Here is a 20,636-nt window from a genome sequence, read left to right on the forward strand (position 1 = left end):
GTTTTATGTCCTGAGCTGCTTCTTCAGATGATTTCGGGTAGAGGGTGGGGAGCTGTTTTATGAGACTTAGTACTGGCCTACAGAAAATGGGAAAGTACTTTGAAATCTGAGAGATTATGATCACATTAAAGATCATTTACCTTCTCTGAACCTTACATTTTCTTTTTAATTATTGAAAGTTTTCATTACATTTATATTCTGTTGGGTTGTATAGTAGTGAAATACTAAAGCAAAAATCTCCTGATGTTTTCATTAGAATAGATCAAAAATGAATGTTGTTTTTTATTTGAGAATAAGTTGGTTTACTATTTGACTTTTATAAAATGTCCTCTTAGCTTGTTAGAGATATTACTATTCTTATATACTGAAGGGACATTTTATATTATTTTTGAACTCTAATCATTTGTTTATCACTTTGTTTTTACATCTGCATTGAGGAATGACCAATAGACCAGATCTGATAGATGAGGCTCTGCTTCGACCGGGAAGACTGGAAGTTAAAATGGAGATAGGTAAGTAGATCTGTCACTGATGGCTGTACCTGTGCGCATGCATCTGTTGTGTGTGCACATGTAAATGATTGTAGCATTCAGAGTTCATTAAGAGAAGCAATGTCACCTAACTTAGTATTTGTTAGAAAAGTTTTATATCTATGGAAAAGAAAAGAAAAATTCTATATCATAGGAAGCAGGTGTTTGCATGCTTGAATACCTAGAAGAAAAGCATATAGGATTATAATGACGTTTTGTGGGTTCTCAAGAGTAAGACAATGTCTATTTCATTTTTATCAGGCTTGCCAGATGAGAAAGGTCGACTACAGATCCTTCACATCCACACAGCAAGAATGAGAGGACATCAGTTACTTTCTGCTGATGTAGACATTAAAGAACTGGCTGTAGAGACCAAGAATTTCAGTGGTGCTGAATTGGAGGGTCTGGTGCGAGCAGCACAGTCCACTGCTATGAACAGACACATAAAGGTCAGGAAAATCAACTCAACTAGATTAGGTGTTTGCAGTCCTCTAAATACATGCTCTCATTCTTTTTCCTGTCAAGCATGCCAAAGCAGGTAGGCTGACTTCTGATGGAGAAAAGAGATGATAAAGGAGTAAAAATTAAGTATCCACTGCTCTTCAGCATATCAGACAGAAAGACAATGCTACCAGTGGTAGCCACTACCTTATTTTGCCTTCATCTTTCACAGACATGTGGAGCAAAGGTTTTATTTACTTATTCTTTTATGTTGTTGGGGCACTTTACCACTGAGCCACACCCCCAGCCCTTTAATCACAGATTTTGAAGTTTTTAAAATTCTTTGCACTGGACTGGGTGCAGTGTTACATGCCTGTAATCCCAGTGTCTCAGGAGGCTGAAACAGAAGGATCGAGAGTTCAGAGCCAGCCTCAGCAACTTTGTGAGGCACTAAGCAACTCAGTAAGACCCTGTCTGTAATTAAAAAAAAAAAAAAATCCCAGTACAAGAAGAAATACATTTGTACTACATTCATTTGTAGCTTACTATATCATAAGCTGGGTATCTATGAACTGAACTGTGGCAGATGCTACATTTAGCAAATATACTAAATACTTGCAATTTTTGAAGGCTGCAGATGCAAGATGATAAGTTATGACCTCTTCCTTCAAAGGGTTCAAAGTCCGAGAAGCAAACATGTTTGCAAATTAGTACAATAATATAATATACACTGTGGTAGAAATACATACCTCTATGCTTTTCTTTTGTTAAGTTTCATAAATAAAGTGTTCTTGATCTTAGCTCCTCTCTTCAATTTCCAGTTATCAATTGTAGATAGATGACTCCCAGATTTATATCTGATTTCTTGAGCATATCTATTTCCTACCTTCACTTTCATACTAAATATCCCTACCTGTTTTCTCATGTCTCAAATTTAGTATTCCAAAACCAAATTCACTTTTTTTACTACTTTTCTTCCTCCTCCTATTTCCCTGTTCATTCTTAGACTTAAAAATTCAGAATTACCTTTTACTGCTGCTACTCTACCGTGTCCTATATCAGGTCTTTTGCAGGTATCGTTCAGTATCCTTCAGTTTTCACTGCCACCACCCATCTTCTCTTTCACTAACTTTCCCATCTCAGATCATTATCATTCTATCCTTCATGAGTCTGTTGTTGTCAGAGCAAAATAAAGATTTCTTAAACTATTCTTTAAGGTTCTCTGGGTCTAACTGTAATTGGCCTTTCCTGATGTTTTCCTGATTATTCTCCATAGTCTTCAACCAAACTGAAATACTTGCTGGTTGCTGGTTATCAGACATTAATTTATTTTCAATCTCTCTGCTCTTTTTTTTTTTTTTTTTTCTCTCCCCCACTCCTTTTTCTTCTTCTTCATCTTTACCCTCTGTGTTTACCTATCTCTTCATTACCTGGCTCATATGCTAACCTCTCCTCCAACTTTTCTGATTTTCGCTTTCAAGAATGATGTCCTCTCTTCCTGAGATGATAATGTATTGTTAGGATGCCTCCAGTTGACTTTGGTTTGTATAGATTTATTCAGTGTCTACAGTATGCCATGCACTACGCTAGGCGTTAATGCTACAATTGCAAAGAAGTAAAGTACCTGCCATTGAGTAGCTCCCAGTCTAATCCTCCATATACAGTAATTGAAAGCACATGCAAGGTAAGAAAGGGAAAAGGTATCAGGTGTGGTCAACATAGGGTGAGAGAAACCACAAAGCAAATTTCTGTGTGGATATAAGTGTCTCTTAGTGGGTAGAAGGAAAGTCATATGCAAAGGATCAGGGACACAAAATAGCAAGATATGTTGAGTAATTTGGTATTGCTTCAGCAGTGGAAGTTAGGGGAGGGGTCCTAGAAGAGAAGCATTGTTGGACAAGTCAGATGACTAAAGGAAGGAGTGGAGCACAGTTTTATACTCTTCCTAAAAAATGTGGACTCTTTTTCTGCCAGTAATGCTAAGCCATTGAAGAGTTTTAAGAATAGCAGTGACATACTGTTAAAACCATAAGATCAGCCTGGCAGCTCTGTCAAGTGGAGTATTTAGGGGAATAGAGTCAACAACATAAGACAAGAGAAGGGAACTTTTATAACAAGCAGGAAATAATAAAAGCCTGAAGAGATTGGTCAAGTCTGTCATAGCTGCTTGGGGTCCATCATGTCAGTGATTCTAGACCAGAAGTCAGCAAACCATGGTCTGTGGGCCAAATCTAGTCAACCACCCATGTTTATGAGTAAATTTTTTTTTGAAACACAGCCACACCCACTTATTCACATCCATGGTTGCTTTCATGCTATAATGGCAGAGTTAAGTGTTTGCAACAGAGACTACATGGCCTAAATATTTACTATCTGGCTTTTTGAAGAATAAGTTTGCTAACTCCTATTCTAGATGTTAAGTCCATATCTTATTCATCTCTGAATCTTCCACAGTACCCCAAATAGATCTAAATACTGAGCATATGGTAAGTATTCAGGAACTATTTTTCAGTGAGTAAACTACGCATGTATTCTGAATCAAACTCTATCCATGAGTTCATAGTTTCCCTACATAATAGAAGTGACTTTATTTTAGTTCATTTTTTCCAAAGGTTTGATCATTGTGGGAGTATGGTATTAGGTTCATTCATGCAGCTTATACCTGCAGAAATGGATCCATTCTTCTTTCTGGCCGTAAATGTGCCGTAGTAGAAAGTGATGGTGACTTCAGGAAAAATTATGTAAGTGATGTGAAAACTACTCCATTCTGATTCTTCATCTTGGGCCACAGGAGGGTGTCTTGGTATAATCCACCATAGTTAATGTGCTAGTTATAGGATTTTCATATGTATTGACCATGGATTTTTTCCCCCTTATTTAGTCATTTGTCATTTTTCCACAGTAATCTTTTCCCAAAATGTCACTTTAAGCCATTGTCTCACTAAGAAGCATGTTTTCTTCAAGAATATGTTGAGTTTATCTACATACGAGGCAAGAAGATTGGTAGGAAGTTTGCAGATTTCTTAGTCAAGAAGTGTGGTCATATATTACAGTTTTTTTTTTTTTCTTAAATTATTTTTGTAGTTGTAGATGGACAATATGCCTTTATTTTTGTTTGTTTATTTTTATGTGGTGCTAAGGATTGAACCCAGAGCCTCACACATGCTAGGCAAGTGCTCTGCCACTGAGCCACAACCCCAGCCCCTACACAGCCCTTTTGATGTGTGTTTCTGATCTGTCAAGGGGAAGCACTACCTATCTCACCAGGTTTTATGAGAAATAAATCAAATACTATATATGGAAGTACCTTATAAACTATATAAATGCTAGTTACATACTTTTATTATTGGCTGATTTTAGAGGATGTCATATAATCCTTTCAGTGTCTGTGTTTCTGACTTTTATTCATTATTTTTTTTAATATTTATTCAATATTGCCCTTATACATTTTCTAATTATAGAGCTAAAATGTTTGTTTTGCTATACGGAACATATTCTTCAGATTTGCAAGTAAGAAGTAGTGTGAACAGTTAATTTTATTTCCCTCACTTTTTTCATGTGGTTGAATATTCTTGTATTGATTTGTGATCAATGCTTTTTGTATCAAATATCTCTCAGTGTTTTCCAATATCTATAAAATAGCTAACGCAAGGCACTACGTGGGTACTTTCGGAAAGAGAAAGATTATGTTACTAATCTCACCCCACAAAAAGACATATTACTAACATGTATTTCTTTATCTTCATTTCTAAAAGTCTGCATTGTCAGAGTCTCTAAACACTGCTTTCCCAACAGGATGACTCCTCAGCAGAACAAGACATAGTTTTGGTTTTCCATTGCTGTAGGTGTTCATAGCTTTATTTGTAATGATTAATTTGAAGCTTAGGATTTAAAACATCCATAACTTTCAACTATTTTGATATTCATTCTTCATAGTTTTAAGTGATATTTTGCTTCCTTTACAAAAGATTAGACCTAAAGATAGATTTAGTCAATTGACTAAACAAATCTTCTGTGTTACACTGTTTTTTCAGGTTTTCTGAAACAAGTGGAAAATCTAGCCATAAACACCTGATGTTCATGTCATTAGTACTTGAACCCATGTTTTCGGTCAACTAAAATTCATGTGACATTTAGTTTGTTTTTTCTTGAAAGGAATTTCTGCTTCAGGTAGAAAAGATTCATAATCCAAATTTCTTCTCTACTCTGCTGTAAGGAATAAGTCAAGGACACAAATACTTTATAATTAAATCAAAGGTCTGAGTTATATTTACTCAATTTCAATAAAATTAATTCTTTTGTGTAGACTTTTTGATTGATTACGGTCATTCTACCCTTAATTTAAGAAAAGAATGATAAGAACTTTGAAAGGTCAGATTTAAAAGGTTATGAAATTTAAGGGTGACCACTTGATATTTGCTAGTGTTGAAATACAAGCTAATGAGTTTCTTCAGGTATAAGTTGAAAGATGCTGCCTCTTCATATTGATTAGGTATTATAAATAAACTGCAGAAAATATCTTACCAATTCAAACAAATGAGAAAAGGTTTTCTGAATGAGTAAAAATTCAGAATTCTTGACTTCTAAAATAAGATTTTGCTATTTTTATAAAACAGTAAAAGTTGGCTAAGAGAAATCCTTAGAATTTTTACTTAATAAACAAGTAGAAATAATTTACAATTGGAATATTTATTATTTGCAGTTAGGTAACTTTTAAAATTCCTGGAATGCCTGAAAACAACCTGTTCCAAAATAACTCTTCTTCCCACCATCTTAATCCACTAAAATTTTATTTTTAATTGACACATAATATTTATGAGGTACAATGTGATATTTTAATATATGTATACAGTGTATGATGGTCAGGATAATTGGCATATCATCTCAAACATTTATCATTTCTTTGTGTTAGAAACATTCAAAATCTTCTCTACTGCTATTTTGAAATATGCAATTAATAGTTGCCAACCACAGTTCCCCTTCCACAATACATAGCATTAGAAGTCACTCTTTCTAACTGCACCCCTGCCCCACCCACCGCCCTCTTTCTTTTCCCTCCCTGCCTTTCCTGGCCTCTGATAACTGCTCTTCTAATCTGTACTTCTATGAGATAATTTTTTTAGCTTCCACATATAAATGAGAACATGTGGTATTTGTTTTTTGTACCTGTTTTATTTTGCTTTTAATTCATTAAAGTGGATTCTTTCTTAATAATAAGTAAAATGCTTCACACAGTGATGTTCACCTATAATCCCAGCAACTAAGGAGACTAAAGCAGGAAGATTGCAAGTTCAAGGCCAGCCTGGGCAACTCAGCAAGATCCTGTCTTAAAATAAAAACAAAAAGGGCTGGGGATGTAGTTCAGCAGTAATGCACTCTTGGGTTCAATCCCTAGTACCAAATAATAAAATAGTAATATTAATAATTCATAAAAAGGTAAGTTTTGGTTAACCTTCATTTCTGAAACCTGTATTTATTTTTGCAAGCATTAAAAGATGGAGAAGATTTTTCTTTCATATTACTATGTATTTCTGTCTTTTGGATTCAGTTTTACCACCAGAGCAAATCAAAATACCAAATATCATAGTAAAAATTTAGGACTGTACAAGGAGAAGCCGTTTAAAATGAGTCTGGTAGCTTCACTGGGATTTTAATATGATTCTGTCAGAACTTGCTTCTTCACCTTCATGTGATAGTTTGTGCTTTGTAGAATCCTTCAGATGTGTCACAAGTTTTAATCAGTTAAAACTTTTATGTAAAGGTGCTCAGGAAGGAAATCCTGTATCTGCCCTTTATTGACTTATGAAAGCCTCCAGGTTTATAGCAGATGAGATAATGTGATTTGATGAAATGAGATAATGTATATGAACTTACCTGATGAAGAATTCTAGAGCTGAAAGTGTAACTGAGTGTCAAGAGTATGTGTTTAGTATATGCAAGGCCCTAGGTTCCGTCCCCGGCACCAAAAAAAAAAAAAAAAAAAAAGGTTGACTGTATTTATATATTATGAGTTATCATGATTCTTTTTTTTTTTTTTTTTGGGTGATAGTACTGGGGATCAAACCCAGGGCCTAGCACTCTGCCACTGAGCCTCATCTCCAACCCGAGCTATCATAATTTTTTCACAGAGATGCCAGTTTCCTATAACATATTTCCTTTTTTTAAACTTAGAAATACTAAATAAATATGATTAATATTTATTGAATGCCTAATATGTACCAGTGAAGCCTCTATTAATAATCTGGATGCCAACTGTTCTACTTAAGTAGAATATTAATCTATTTAAATGTTACTTATCGCTTTCTCTCTTATTAAAAGTATGGAAGCTGACATATTTTGTGTTGTCTCCCCAAAGGTTCAGGTGTTGTGAATTTGTTCCCCAGTGACAGTGTTGAGAGGTGCTGTGAAACTTTTAAGAGGTGGGGCCTAGAGGGAAGAAGTCCTTAGTTCCGTGGGCCCTACCCTCCCAAGGAGCTGAAGTATTTCTAGGCCCCGATTAGTTCTAGAGAGAGTTGTCTCCTAAGTCTGAGCCCCGCTCCACCCAATCTCTTTCTGGCTCCCCATTTGGAGATGGGAGTTCTTTCTTCCACAACACACTCTTGTCATCTGCCATGGGGCCCTTGCTAGAGTGTGTACCATGGTATTTGGATTTTCAGCATCCAAAGCTGTAAGCTAAATAAACCTCTTTTTTTTTTGTTTGTTAGCCTACCTCAGATGTTAAGTTATAGTTAACACAAACGGACTAACATAGAAGTCATACATGAATACTTTCTATTTGTAAAAGATTCAAAGATGCCAAAGTACATAGGGAAAAATGAGAAAGACCATGTCTAACACCCCTTCCTTTCTCCTCTTCAGAGTTGACCAACATTTGGGATATACCTTTGTAGTTTGATTTCTTCATATTTACATTCATATACATATGTACTTTTTCAAAAATGAACATTAATGGAATTGGACTATAGTTTACATTTTTTACTTGCTAGTATGTCTTGGATAACCTATTATGTCAGTACATATAAGTCCCCTTTATTTTGAACAAATGCACAGTATTAGAATTTTCCACATAATTTTAAATGTAAGATCTGTGAGGGCAGGAGACTTATCTATTTTATTTAGTGTTGTTGTCTCTAGTTCCTAGGGCATTCAGTAAATATGAGTGAGTTAATTAATTAATGGTTTAACATCTAGGTTATTTCTGGTGTGGCTTTTAAAAATAATACTGATGTGACAATGCTCTCTTGTGCCTCCTTGTGTGCATAGGGGAGTTGTTTCCAGGGTGAATAGCCAGGTGTATTTTTGAATACATGGGTTCATTGTCTTCTAGTTTCTAGTATTGCTAGCAAAAGGTATCATACCAATCTTATCCAGTTCTTTACAGGCAACCCGTTTTTGTCTCTCAGGAAGGCTCTTAGACTTCTTCATCTTTGGTTGCTCAGAAAGTTTACAACAGTGTGTCTAGACAGATGTGGTTTCTTTTCACTTATACTGATCAGCACTCATTGAACCCTTTAAACTACAGACACACCTTTCTTTAGCTATGGAATTTTTTTTCTCTTCTGTGTTTTGTTTCTTCTTTATTAGTCTTTCTGTTCTCTGCTGCTCAGACTCCTGTTAGATCAGTGTTAAGATTTCTACATATATCTTCCATGCTTTTTAATCTTTCTCATTTCTTGAGATTTGGGGCAGAAAAAAACAAATACATGTGTTCTCTTTGCCGTCTTGATCCAGTTTCCTGACATAGTTCTTCTCATCCCTTAAGGCTGCCTTTTTCTTTTCTTTTCTTTCTTTCTTTTTTTTTTTTTTTAATGTCTGTCGTTTTATTTGTCTCAGCAGTTTATTCCTAAAGGAATATGACTCATATTTTATATATTGATGGAAGGTTGATATTTGCTTAACATATTTTTGTTTTATAGTCAGCTTTTTTGAAGATGCCTTTTTAAAAAAGTCATGATTCCAATTTAAAAATTAAACTCTCTTGCTTTGTGCTATTGGTAGTGAGCCCAGTCACATTAAAAAATGTGTTGGTATCTTAATCATTCATCAGGTCCAGGCAGCTCCAAGTGCTGATAAAGGCCTTGATGCTTCTCCAGATGTCTAAGTGTTAGCTCCAGGTGCAGAATATTTGGAGCTGGCACTTAGGTTCTCAAGCACACACTGTGATTATAAATCAGTTTCAAGTCCTTGGTCTCCTAAACTAATGGTGCTTAAACCTGGTTCAGTATCAGAATCATTCCATGGCACTTCATAAAAGTATAAATGTGTGGACCCTCCACAGGATCTGTTAAACCAAAATCCTGAGTTGGGTTGGGCTGGGTATCTGTATGTCTTTGAAGTCTCATTGTGTTGGCCAGGCTGGCCTCAAACTCCTGGGCTCAAGTGATCTTTCTGCCTTAGCCTCCCAAGTAGCTGGGACTACGAGCATGCACTACCACACCCAGCTATGCCTCATTTTTTTTTAAGGCCTATAAAGTATTTTTGCTATAGACTTGTTGTAATTTACTTCACTGACCCCTCTTGGTGGACATTCAGTATGCTTCCAGTCTTTGGTTATTAAAAATCACTCTGGTAGATATCCTTGTACATTTAACTTTATACACATTTGTGAATGTATTTATGGAATAAATTCTAAGATGTGAAATTGTTCAAAGGATACACACACACACACACACACACACACACACACACATACACATATATATAAATTGAAGAGTTTTTTTAAAATTTGTTTTTCCAATATTTTGGTTGTGTTAAAATATGTGTAACATAAAACTTACCAACGTATCCATTTTTAAGCATACAGTTCAGTGTATGTTTAAGTGTACAGTTCATCATTTTTGTGTAGCAGTCACTATTGTCCATCTTCAGAACTCTTTTCGTCTTGTAAAACTGAAAATCTATATTCATTCAACAGTAAATCATGAGTCTACCCTCTCCCCAGCCTGGCAACCACCCTTCTACCATCTATCTGATTTTGACCTGTCTAAGTAGCTTACAAGGAGGAAACAGAGTGTGTTTGTCTTTTTGCCACAGCTGTATTTCATTTAACATAATATTTTCAAGATTCATTTATGTTATAGTATGTGTCAGAATTTCCTTCCTTTTTCAGGCTGAGTAGTATTCCATTGTGTGTATTACCACATTTTGGGGAGCGGTGGGTACCATGAATTGAACTCTGAGGCACTTGACCTCTGAGCCACATCCCCAGCCCTATTTTCTATTTTTTTTTGGAGACAAGGTCTCACTGAGTTGCCTAGAGTCTCTCTAAATTGCTGAGGCTGGCTTTGAACTCACAATCCTGCCTGAGCATCCCGAGCTGCTGGGATTACAGACATGCACCACGGTGCTGGCCTTATGTACCACATTTTGCTTATCCATTCATTCGTCAGTGGACACTTGGGCTGCTTCCACATCTTAGCTATTATGAATAATGCTGCTGTGAACATGGCTAGGCAAATATCTCTTCAAGACCCAGTTTTCAGTACTCTGGGGTAGGCAGTATATGGTGATTCTATTTTTCATTTTTTGAGGAACCACCATACTGTTTTCCACAGCGGCTGTACATTTAATGTTCCCACAGTAGTGCACAAGGGTTTATTTTCTTTACATCCTTGCCCACAAGTATTATTGTTCATTTGTTTTGTTAGTAACCATCCTAATGCATGTGAGGTGAAATCTCATAGTTTTTATTTCATTTTCCTAAATAGTCAATGATGTTAAGCACCTTTTCATGTGTTTTCAGTCATTTATAGATCTTTGGAGAAATGTCTACTTAAATTCTAGATTTTTTTGTGTTTGAATTTTAGTAGTCCTTTATAAATTCTGTATATTAATCCTTTTAAATATATATGATTTGTAAATATTTGAACTTTTTTTAAAAAAACTATTTTTTTGTTGATGGACACAATACCTTTATTTTATTTATTTATATGTGGTGCCAAGAATCAAACCCAGTGCCTCACACATGCTAGGTATATGCTGTACCACTGAACTACAACCCCAGCCCAATATTTGAGCTTTATCTGTGAAAATGTTTTTTAATCTTCAGATATTATTTTCTTAGGCTGAAAATATTCCTAAATCTTGAGAGTCCTTACTTTTTTTTTTTTTTTTTTTTTTTTTTCATTTTGACTTAGGCCAGTACTAAAGTGGAAGTGGACATGGAGAAAGCAGAGAGCCTGCAGGTGACAAGAGGAGACTTCCTTGCTTCTTTGGAGAATGATATCAAACCAGTGAGTATGGATAATGGAATTATATATAAGCCATAATAATGATGATAATTCAGGAAAAATAAGTGCCATTTTACCCAGTATTACAGAAGATAATATCATATGTAGTTTTATAAAATGAAAAAATCTTAGTACTAGAAGTGTCCAACATAAGAAATATCTGGGGCTGCTGACACAATTCATGGACACCCCGAGTTCCATCCCCAGCACTACAAAGAAAGAAAACATCTGTATATAATAACCCTGATTGCACGATGATTAACCTTTATTTATCTAAATATTTTCATGATAGGGAGCCTACCATCTTATAAGGCAGTCCATTCAATTTTAAAGACTGTTAATTCTTATTTTATATTGAACTAGAATTAGTTTTCTCATTGGTTTTCATATAATATCAAGGTGTAGAAAGCTGAACTCAGTCCATCCTTCCTATGTGAGTCATGACAATATTTAAAATAGCTCTGGTACCCGCCCCCTCTTTCTTCTCTCTTACTTTTCCTCAACCTCCTAGGAGTTTCTTCTTGCTCAATACCTCTAGTCCTCTGGCTGCTGTAGTTTCTAAGACTCTTAATCATTCTAAGTACTCTGTAGAAAATGTGTTGATTTTCTTAAAATGTACTCCAAACAGTTAGAGTTGGAGCTTTAGAGTATAGTATAAGGTCATTAACTCATTTTTCTACAAAACCACCACTAATGACATTCAAGTAGCCATTGTTTAGAATCTTGTGTTAGTACAAAAACAACTTGTAGATAGGCCTAGTTTTTAAAGAGGTTTGTTTTCTTTCTTAAGTGAACGTCAGGCACACAGAATTAGATTAACCTTATTCTGTTAATTCATGACACACTATTGTCATTAGTCCATATACAAAGTATATGTAAAATAAAATGTGGTATTTGTTACTTTCTGGTACTTGCTATTTTATTAAACACTTCAATTACCAAGAGTCATTAATATTATTTCCTATAACTATACACCATTCATTTTCATTACTCAATAGCATTCCATTGTGTTGAATACCATAATGTATTCATTCACCTGTCAATGAAAGTTTGGAATATTACTTGTTTTTTGTTATCGCAAACAAATGCTATTGTAAGTATTCTTAAATAGGTTTTTCTTCGATATATACTTAGAAATAAGATTTCTGGGTTTTTGGTTATATGAATTAACTTTAAAATATAATTACAAATCATTTTTCAAGAGGTTGAATCAATTAGCACTGTCTCCAATAATGTAGGAGAAAATCTTCTATATCCTCTCCAACACTTGGTATTCTCAAACTTGAGTCTTGCCATTCAGTCAAACATAAATTCTGAGAGGATTCATTTTGGTCTTGCTTTACATTTCATGTATTACTTACAAAGTTAAGCATTTCTTCATGTTTACTGATTTTATACATGTCTTCTGTGAAATGCCATTTATGTCTTTGACCTATCTGTTGTATTATTTATTCTTTATTTTTGTTTGCTCTGCACTAGTTATTTTCATATTCTTCTCTTCTCACTTTTTGATTGTGTTAAATACACATAACATAAAATTTACCATCTTAACTATTTTTGAAGTCATCAGTTTGGTGGTATTAAATTCATAATGTTGTATAGCCATCATTACCATCCATCTCAGAATTATCTTCATTTGTAAAACTGGAATACTACATCTGTTAAACAATGACTCATTTTCCCCTCCCTCCCAGACTCTGGCAACCACCTTTCTTCCATCTCTATGATTTTGACTACTCTTAGTACCTCATGTAGTTTAAACCATACAGTATTTGTCTTTTTGTAACTGAGTATAATGTTCCCAAGGTTCATCCATGTTGCAACATATATCAGAGTTTTCTTTTTTAAGACTGAGTAGTATTCCATTATATGTGTGTACCACATTTTGCTTATCCATTCATTCATCAGTGGACACTTGGGCTGCTTCCACATCTTAGCTATTATGAATAATGCTGCTATGAATATGGCTGTACAAATATCTCTTCAAGACCCACTTTTCAGTCCTTGGTGTATATGCCCTAAAGTAGAATTGCTAGAGCATATGGTCATTCTGTTTTTTTATTTTTTGAGGAACTACCATACTGTTTTCCATTATATACCATTTTACATTCCCACCAATACTGCACAAAGGTTCCATTTTCTCTATATCTTTGCTAACACATCTTATTTTGTTTTCTTTTTTTGTTTCTTTCTTTTCTTGATAGTAGCCATTCTAATAGATACGTGTGAGGTCTCATTTTAGTTTTGATTTGCATTTCCCTGATGATGAGTGATATTGAGCATCTTTTCATATGCTTATTGGCCATTTGTTGTATAGACTCAAAAAATAATTATTTGTTTTAAGTACCTCCTTTAAAGATAAAAGTAAAAAAAAAAAAAGATAAAAGTCAATTTGTTTTAACCCTGTGTACTTTTTTTATTTCTTATTTTTTTATTTTTATTGTAAACAAATGGGATACATGTTGTTTCTGTTTGTACATGGAGTAACAGCATACCATTTGCGTAATCATGCATTTACATAGGGTAATGATGTTTGAATCATTGTTATTTTTTTCCTTCTCCCCAACCCCTCCCACCCCTCTTTTCCCACTATACAGTCCCTCCTTCCTCCATTCTTGCACCCCTCCCACCCCCCATTATGTGTCGTCATCCGCTAATCAGTGAGATCATTCGTCCTTTGGATTTTTGAGATTGGCTTATCTCACTTAGCATAATGTTCTCCAATTTCATCCATTTACCTGCAAATGCCATAATTTTATTATTCTTTATAGCTGAGTAATATTCCATTATATATATATATATATATATATATATATATATATATATATATATACACATACATACATACACCACAGTTTCTTCATCCATTCATCAATTGAAGGATATCTAGGTTGGTTCCATAGTCTGGCTATTGTGAATTGAGCAGCTATGAATATTGATGTGGCTGTATCTCTGAAGTATGCTGATTTTAAGTCCTTTGGGTATAGACCGAGGAGTGGGATAGCTGGGTCAAATGGTGGGTCCATTCCAAGTTTTCTAAAGAATCTCCATACTGCTTTCCAGAGTGGCTGCACTAATTTGCAGCCCCACCAGCAATGTATGAGTGTACCTTTTTCCCCACATCCTCTCCAACACCTATTGTTGCTTGTATTCTTGATTATCGCCATTCTAATTGGGGTGAGATGGAATCTTAGTGTAGTTTTGATTTGCATTTCTCTTATTACTAAAGATGGTGAACATTTTTTCATATGTTTTTTGATTGCTTGTAGATCTTCTTCTGTGAAGTGTCTGTTCATATCCTTAGCCCATTTGTTGATTGGGTTTTTTGTATTCTTGGTGTAGAGTTTTTTGAGTTCTTTATAGATTCTGGAAATTAGTGCTCTATCTGAAGTATGAGTGGCAAAGATATTCTCCCACTCTGTAGGCTCTCTCTTCACATTGCTGAGTGTTTCCTTTGCTGAGAGAAAGCTATGTAGTTTGAATCTGTCCCAGTTATTGATTCTTGCTTTTATTTCTTGTGCTATGGGAGTCCTGTTAAGGAAGTCTGACCCTAAGCCAACAAGTTGAAGATTTGGACCTACTTTTTCTTCCATAAAATGCAGGGTCTCTGGTCTGATTTCAAGGTCCTTGATCCATTGTGAGTTGATTTTTGTGCAGGGTGAGAGATAGGGGTTTAGTTTCATTCTGTTGCATCTGGATTTCCAGTTTTCCCAGCACCATTTGTTGAAGAGGCTATCTTTTCTCCATTGCATATTTTTGGCACCCATGCCTAGTATTAGAAAATTGTATTTATTTGGGTTTGTGTCCGTGTCCTCTATTCTGTACCATTGATCTGCCTGTCTATTTTGGTGCCAATACCATGCCATTTTTGTTACTATTGCTTTGTAGTATAGTTGAAGTTCTGGTATTGTGATACCCCCTGTTTCATTCTTCCTGCTAAGGATTGCTTTAGCTATTCTGGGTTTCTTATTCTTCCAGATGAATTTCATGATTGCTAGCTCTATTTCTGTAAGGTACATCATTGGGATTTTAATTGGAATTGCATTAAATCCGTATAGCACTTTTGGTAGTATGGCCTTTTTGACAATATTCTGCCTATCCAAGAACATGGGAGATCTTTCCATCTTCTAAGGTCTTCCTCAGTTTCTTTCTTCAGTGTTTTATAGTTTTCATTGTAGAGAGCTTTTACCTCTTTTGTTAGATTGATTCCCAAGTGTTTTATTTTTTTTGAGGCTATTGCAAATGGAGTTGTTTTCCTCATTTCCCTTTCAGCTGTTTTGTTGCTTGCATATAAAAATGCTTTAGATTTATGTGTGTTGATTTTATAGCCTGCTATTTTGCTGAGTTCATTGATGAGGTGTAGAAGTTTTCTGGAGGAGTTTTTTGGATCCTCTAAATATAGAATTATGTCATCTACAAATAGTGACAGCTTAAGTTCCTTTTTTCCTATTCGTATCCCTTTAATATCTTTGGTCTGCCTAATTGCTCTGGCTAGAGTTTCAAGGACAATGTTGAATAGAAGTGGTGAAAGAAGACATCCCTGTCTTGTTCCCATTTTTAAAGGGAATGGTTTCAGTTTTTCTCCATTAAGAATGATGTTGGCCATGGGCTTAGCATAAATAGCCTTTACAATGTTCAGGTATGTTCCTACTATCCCTGTTTTTGGATACGGTTTGCCAATATTTTGTTAAGGATCTTTGCATCTATATTCATCAAGGATATTGGTCTAAAATTTTCTTTCCTTGATGTGTCTTTTCCTGGTTTGGGTATGAGGGTGATATTAGCTTCATAGAATGAGTTTGGTAGGGTACCCTCCTTTTCTATTTCCTGGAATACTTTGAGAAGTATTGGAATGAATTCTTTGAAGGTCTTGTAGAACTCAGCTGAGAATCCATCTGGTCCTGGGCTTTTCTTGGATGGTAGATTTTTTAATGGCTTCTTCTATTTCATTGCTTGATATTGATCTGTTTAAATTGTGTATGTCCTCCTGGTTCAGTTTGGGAGGAGCGTATGTCTCTAGAAATTTGCCAATATCTTCGGTAGTTTCTATTTTGTTGGAATACAGATTTTCAAAGTAGCTTCTCATTATGTTCTGTATCTCAGTGGTGTCTGTCATGATATTTCCTTTTTCATCACAAATTTTAGTAATTTCAGTTTTCTCTCTCCTTCTCTTTGTTAGTGTGGCTAAGGGTTTGTCTATTTTGTTTACTTTCTCAAAGAACCAACTTTGTGTTTTGTCAATTTTTTGAATTGTTTCTTTTGTTTCAATTTCATTGATTTCAGCTCTGATTTTAATTATTTCCTGTCTACTTTTGCTGTTATTCTGTTCTTCTTTTTCTAGGGCTTTGAGCTGTAATGTTAGGTCATTTAGTTGTTGACTTTTCATTCCTTTCTGGAATGCGCTCCATGCAATGAATTTTCCTCTTAGTACCACTTTCATAGTGTCCCAGAGATTTTGATGTTGTATCATCGTTCTCATTGACCTCTAAGAATTTTTTTTTCTCCTCCCTGATGTTTTCTGTTATCCATGTTTCACTCAATAGCATATTATTTAGTCTCCAGGTGTTGGAGTAATTTCTGTTTTTTATTTTGTCATTGATTTCTATTCTCAGTCATTATGATCTGATAGAACACAAGGCAGTATCTCTACTTTTTTGCATTTCCTAAGGGCTGCTTTGTGGCATAACATATGGTCTGTTTTCAAGAAGGTTCCATGTGCTGCTGAGAAGAAAGTGAATCTACTCGTTGATGGGTGGAATATTCTATATATGTCTATTAAGTCTAGGTTATTGATTGTGTTCTTGCGTTCTATGGTTTCTTTGGTTGGTTTTTGTTTGGAAGATCTATCTAGTGGTGACAGCGGTGTGTTAAAGTCACCCAGAATTATTGTGTTGTGGTCTATGTGATTCCTGAAATTGAGAAGGATTTGTTTGATGTACAGGGATGCACCATTGTTTGGGGAATAAATATTTAGTATTGTTATGTCTTCCTGATTTATGGTTCCCTTAAGCGTATGAAATGTCCTTCTTTATCCCTTCTGACTAACTTTGGCTTGAAGTCCACTTTATCTGATATAAGGATGGAAACCCCCGCTTTTTTATTGGGTCCATGTGCGTGGTAGGTTTTTTCCCATCCTTTCACCTTTAGTCTGTGGATGTCTTTTTCTATGAGATGAGTCTCTTGCAGGCAGCATATTGTTGGATCTTTCTTTTTTTAATCCATTCTGCCAGTCTATGTCTTTTGATTGATGAGTTTAGGCCTTTAACATTCAGGGTTATTATTGAGATATGATTTGTATTCCCAGTCATTTGGCTTATTTTTGGCTTTTAAGTTGGCTTGGCTTCTCCATTGAGTGGTTTTTCTCTAAGGTAGTTCCTCCCTTTGCTGACCTCTATTGTTGTTTTTCATTTCCTTCTCATGGAATATTTTGTTGAGAACATTCTGTAGTGCAGGCTTTCTATTTGTAAATTCTTTTAACTTTTGTTTATCATGGAAGGATTTTATTTCATCTTCAAATCTGAAGGTTAGTTTTGCTGGGTATAGGATTCTTGGTTGGCAACCATGTTCTTTCAGAGCTTGGAATACATTGTTCCAGGCCCTTCTAGCTTTTAGAGTCTGGGTTGAGAAGTTGACTGCTATCTGTATTGGTCTCCCCCTATATGTAATCTGATGCTTTTCTCTCATGGCCTTCAAAATCCTATCTTTATTTTGAATGTTAGGCATTTTCATTATAATGTGCCTTGGTGTGGACCTGTTGTGATTTTGTGCATTTGGTGTTCTGTAAGCCTCTTGTATTTGATTTTCCATTTCATTCTTCAGGTTTGGGAAATTTTCTGCTATTATATGATTGAATAGGTTGTTCATTCCTTTGGTTTGTATCTCTGTGCCTTCCTCAATCCCAATAATTCTTAAATTTGGTCTTTTCATGATATCCCATAGTTCTTGGAGATTCTGTTCATGATTTCTTACCATCTTCTCTGTTTGGGCAACTTTATTTTCAAGATTAAATATTTTGTCTTCATTGTCTGAGGTTCTGTCTTCCAAGTGGTCTGGTCTTTTGGTGATGCTTTCCATTGAGTTTTTTATTTGGTTTATTGTTTCCTTCATTTCAAGGATTTCCGTTTTTTGTTTGTTTGTTTTTTGGGTGTTTTTTTTTTTTTTTTTTTTTTTTGAGAATCTCTGTCTCTTTGTTGAAATGATCTTTTGCTTCCTGCAGGTGCTCTTTCAGCTTATTGGTATTATCATTCATTGCCTGCATTTGCTCTCCTATCTCATCCTTTGCTTCATGAATCATCTTAATCATGTATAATCTGAAGTCCTTTTCTGACATTTCTTCTAACATACTGTCATTGGATTCTATTAATATAGAATCTAGATTTGTTTGGATCATTTTCTTCCTTGTTTTTTCATGTTGTTCATGTATCTTCCCCTCTAGCAGTGCAGATCTGGGGTATTGCAGATTTCCCCTTGTAGGCTTATAGTGGCCCTGTAGGTTTCCCAAACCCTTTCTTTAAGGGGAGATCAATATTAACAGTGCCCAATTCAGACACTATGCAATCCTAGACCAAATAGCCCCTATGAGGACAATAACAAAATTGTCATAATAAACAGAATGAGTTCAAATATTATCTGACAATGAGCTTCAAGCCTCCAGCAGGCATGTCAAGATGGGATTGACCCACCTAAATATCGGAGCTGTGGCTTCCAGGATTATCTAGGATGCCTACTCTGGCTTCGAAATGTGTTGGCAAATGGGGAGCTGCAGCTCAGGGTGTGGCTGTGGTCAGCAGGAAGTCCTGGAGGCGGATGCGGTTGGTCAGGCAGGGGTCCTGGAGGTCGGGTGTATTTGGTGTGGTTGTGGGATCCTGGAGGAGGGGTGCAGTCGGTCTGGGGTCCCAGTGATAGGACGCAGTCAGTTGGTCTGGGGGTCCTGGCGGCAGGGAACAGTCAGTCGATGTGAGGGCCCCAGAGGCAGGGAGTGATTGGTTGGGCTGAGGGATCCAGGAGGTGGGGCTCAGTCAGTCCGGCCAGGGGTCCTACGGGGCCTGGCTGTTGTCTCAAAATGGCCCCTGTGTACTTTTTATGACCATTATGATTTTTAAAAATAAAATAGTTACTTTCAAAAGTTAATGAGCAATGGAAATGGTTTAATGCCATATCATTTGTAATAGTTACCAAAAATATTAGAGCCTGGTCAACTGACCTATTGCAAGAATTGTTTAATAATAAGTAAATTGGCTGTGGGGAAGTGTGACCAAAAAATTTACTTTTACTTATTTCAAGAGTCTGGAGGATAAAAGAAAAAAATGAAATGATGGGCTATATAATGAAGATATATATACAGTGTAGCTTCGGAGAGTCACTCTTTTATGATTTAGGCATTTTAAAACTTCTTCTATAAGTCTTAGAATATATACTTTGGACAATTAAAAACAAATGGTAGCCAACCTACATATATTCTTAAAAAGGCCATTTAACTGGTATTTATTAGGCTCTTTATTGTAACTTTTTATAGGACCACTGAATTTGCCATTTCCAAAGAATTAGAACTTTCCTCTGTACTCAGGAATCAAAGTATTAAACTATGTAATGGCATTACTGAAAGAGTGATCTGAAAAATTATCTTGTAGTAAAGTAATAGATACAGGAGAACTGGGCACTGTTTTCCTATTTTTTTTTTTTCTTTTATTGTAAACAAATGGAATACATGTTGTTTCTCTGTACATGGCATAAAGGCATACCATTTGTGTAATCATGAATTTATATAGGGTAATGTTGTTTGATTCATTGTTATTTTTTCCCTTCCCCCCACTCCTCCCACCCCTCTTTTCCCTCTATACAGTCCTTCCTTCCTCCATTCTTGCCCCCCTCCCTAACCCTAACTCTAACCCTAACACTAACCCCTCCCACCCCCCATTATGTGTCATCATCCACTTATTAGCGATATCATTCGTCCTTTGGCTTTTTGAGATTGGCTTATCTCACTTAGCATGATATTCTCCAATTTCATCCATTTGCCTGCAAATTAACTGGCACTGTTTTATAGACATAATGAATTTCTGTGAGGTGGAAGTTATTTGAACTGTTAAAATTAACACATATATCAGGTAATCAAAAAATGGCTTTTTCAGGGATGTACTAATCTTTAAAAGTTGAAATTCTCTGCCAGGCTTGGTGGTGCACAACTATAATCCCATCTACTTGAGAGACTGAGGCAGGAGGATCAAAAGTTCAAGGCCAGTCTGGGCAACTTAGCAAGATCCTTTCTCAAAAATATTTTAAAAAGTGCTGGGGATATAGCTCAGTGCACAAGGCCGTAAATTCTATCTCTAGTACTGTTAGGGAAAAAAAAGTTGAAATTCTCAAAATATATGACCTATATATGAACATGGTTTGTGTTCTTCTACTCATTTATTCTCCTGTTAATCTTGTGAAA

At 35.5% G+C, this 20,636-nt stretch overlaps 1 protein-coding gene across 1 annotated transcript in view; it reads left to right on the plus strand.

Annotated features, from left to right (window-relative positions):
• Positions 1–20,636, plus strand: part of NSF (N-ethylmaleimide sensitive factor, vesicle fusing ATPase) — a 160,477-nt gene that overhangs the window by 89,749 nt on the left and 50,092 nt on the right. The window contains exons 11-13 of the mRNA XM_079134983.1: positions 438–512; positions 792–979; positions 11,108–11,203. Coding sequence (XP_078991109.1) covers positions 438–512; positions 792–979; positions 11,108–11,203 — 359 coding nt within the window. The remainder of the gene's footprint in view (positions 1–437; positions 513–791; positions 980–11,107; positions 11,204–20,636) is intronic.

The sequence above is a fragment of the Sciurus vulgaris genome (assembly GCF_902686455.1).
Source record: "Sciurus vulgaris genome assembly, chromosome: 3".
NCBI classification, from domain to species: Eukaryota; Metazoa; Chordata; class Mammalia; order Rodentia; family Sciuridae; genus Sciurus; species Sciurus vulgaris.